Here is a 2,748-nt window from a genome sequence, read left to right on the forward strand (position 1 = left end):
TGGACACTGTAGATACGTTCCCACACCCGCATGCTACGTTCCCGTGATCGCCATGCCTTTGCCTTTTCCTTTCCGCCCTTTGTTCTCCCTTTGTCATCTTCACTGCCTCGCTCTCGCGCCTTGTCTTTGGTTGCTAAGCAGCCCCTCGAGTATATAAGGACCCCCTTAGGCGCTCCCTAGTCCCCATCTCGACCTCTTGGTCATTGGGACTAGGTGAGTGGCCATAGCGTTGTATCTCCCTTCGTTTGCTAATGTATAACTTGGTCATTGGGACTAGTCTGTCGCTGTCTGCGTGAAGACTAGCTTTCGTAGGTCTCGTGCCTTCGTGCCGACCTCCGCTCTGCCCTCGTCGAGTTTTCTGTCACGTTTATCCCTCTCCCTCTCTCTTTCCCCTTTCGGCTCCTTGCCGCTCGCCTACGGGGTCGTCGCCGAACGTCGACCCGAGTCTACGCGCCTAGTCGCCGCGACGTTAGGTCGAGATCTCTCCCCCGGTGCTGACGCTCTGAACAAGAGTGTCCCCGCCGCCGCTACATTGTCTCCCCCACCCTGGACTGCGCCGGCAGACTTCACGCGTGGGACACCGAAGACCAAGACTACTGTCACCAACAGAAGGACCTAGACGACGGACTCTGGTACTGGGTACCGTGTGAGCAAAACCCCTGCCCAAACCGTCATCACCGTCCTGCCCGGATCAACTGGAACGCCTTTGCGAACGAGTTCATCCCAGTTCCTGACTCCCCCGTTGCTGAGTCGCCCACGACTCGATCCCCCATCCCCGGTACTCCGACTGACGAGCTCGAAGTAGCGCTACTCATTGCGCTTCCCCCATCCCCTATCATCCCCCCAACCCGTCCACCGTCCGCTCCACCCATCATGGGACAACAAGGCGGACAACCGCAGACGACAGGCCCCGCCAACAACCCCCAGCAGGCCCAACCGGGCACCCAGACGGCAACGCAACCCCCGGACCCCATGACGGTATTACTCCAGTCGATGACTCTCCTCACCCAGTCCATGGCGCAGCTTGCAAACTCGACCACCGGGACCAGCAGTCTGAAGGCTGTTCAGAAGCCCTCCGCCTTCAAAGGCAAACAAGGAGGTGAGGCACGGCGTTTCCTGGCCGCGTTCACCCTTTGGGCCATGTCCCAAGGTTCGATGCTCAACCATGTCGATGCCATGGGCAACGCGATCAGTGCGCGGGACGACCAGTGGATTCGGGCGGTCCTCTCGTTTATGCAGGACAGCGTAGCTCTTTGGGCCACTCCGGCGATGGAGGAGATCACGCAGGGCACCACCCCATTCAAAGGATCGTGGACCGAGTTCCGTACTCAGTTCAAGGCCCGTTTCGAGACGGTTGACGAGGCGGTCGACGCAAAGGAACGTCTCCGTACGCTATGGCAAGGCACCATGACCGTTCCGGAGTACGCCGCACGGGTCAACGAGCTCTCCACCCGCACGGGCTACTCCAAGACCGACCTCCGAGACCGCTTCTACGAACACCTGGCGGACTCCATCAAGGACGAGTTGGTGCACACAGCGAGGCCCATCGCTTCTCTCGAGGACCTCATCACTGTCTCCTCGGACATCGACGTCCGCGTCTGCCAGCGCCGTGCCGAACAAGATCGTCAACGCGGACGCACCACGACGACGACCACTACCGTGAAGCCCACGGCCCCGCTGCACACCACCCCCTTCGCGCCTCCGTCGAGGGACCCGAACGCCATGGATATCGATGCAACTCGGACGCGCGAAGAGTTCAACCGCCTCATGCGTGGCAAGTGTTATGGCTGCGGGTCTACGGCGCACGTCAAGAAGGATGGCGGCCACGACCGGGACATCTGTGGCTACTGTCGCCGCGTAGGGCACCGCGAGACAGTATGCATGGACAAGTTCCTGAAGAAGCCTCGCTCGCAGAAGCTCGCTGCCACAGAGGAAAGACCGGAGGAGCCCCAGGTTGCAGCGTCAACGTCGACGTCTGCGGACGCCGGAGCGACCAACGCCCTCATCGCCCAGCTCATGGAGCAGCAGAAGGCCCTCGCGGACCAGCTCGCCTCCCTACAGAAGTCTTTTTAGAGCGGGCGCGTGCGAAAGCTGCCGCAGCGGCGCCCTCCAGTACGACTACGGACCCTTCGCCTCCCCAGATCCCTGACCCCTGCCTGTACGATAGCATTAGTTCGTGTATCATCCCCGAATTAAACCCATCCGGCTCGCATTTTCGTGTCAGCGTGATACTCAAAGGCAGGAACCGTAGTGTACGTTCCGCAGCTATGATAGACAGTGGGGCAACGGCCCTTTTCATCAGCCACCGTTTCGTAAAGAAGAACAACGTCTACTTACATAGGTTAGCTAGAGACATCCCCCTCTATAACATCGACGGCTCCAAGAACAGTGCAGGCAGCATCTCCCATTACGTTAGATTACAAGTACTTATGGGCGACTACACGGAATGGCTTGAGTTCTTAGTTACGGACCTGGGCCCTGAAGACGTCGTATTAGGCTTACCTTGGCTTCGTAGGGTCAACCCGGACATTGACTGGCAGGAAGGCACCATGGAGGTTGGTGCGGAGGAAACGGAGGCCGAGGCCGAATGGAAACCTGGCATTGAGCGGATCGCCGCCAACCGGGTGCAGCGAAGGAAGTGGTGGAAGGCTAAGGTCCTGGAGGACACGACCGAGGAGTTGTGGTGCGCCGCCGGGTACACCTACTCCACGGAGCTCGCACAGAAGGCCAACCAGGACAAGCCCAAAC

The 2,748-nt window shown here is 59.7% G+C and overlaps 1 protein-coding gene across 1 annotated transcript; it reads left to right on the forward strand.

The window, feature by feature from the left end:
• Nucleotides 1-1,014: 1,014 nt before the first annotated feature.
• DICSQDRAFT_54394 (uncharacterized protein) lies at nt 1,015-2,073 on the forward strand (the record flags this gene model as incomplete). The annotated part of the gene is made up of 1 exon (XM_007363640.1): nt 1,015-2,073. The coding sequence occupies one exon, from the start codon at nt 1,015-1,017 to the stop codon at nt 2,071-2,073; it is 1,059 nt and encodes a 352-aa protein (XP_007363702.1).
• Nucleotides 2,074-2,748: the final 675 nt, after the last annotated feature.

The sequence above is a fragment of the Dichomitus squalens genome (genome assembly GCF_000275845.1).
Source record: "Dichomitus squalens LYAD-421 SS1 unplaced genomic scaffold DICSQscaffold_6, whole genome shotgun sequence".
Taxonomy (NCBI): domain Eukaryota; kingdom Fungi; phylum Basidiomycota; class Agaricomycetes; order Polyporales; family Polyporaceae; genus Dichomitus; species Dichomitus squalens.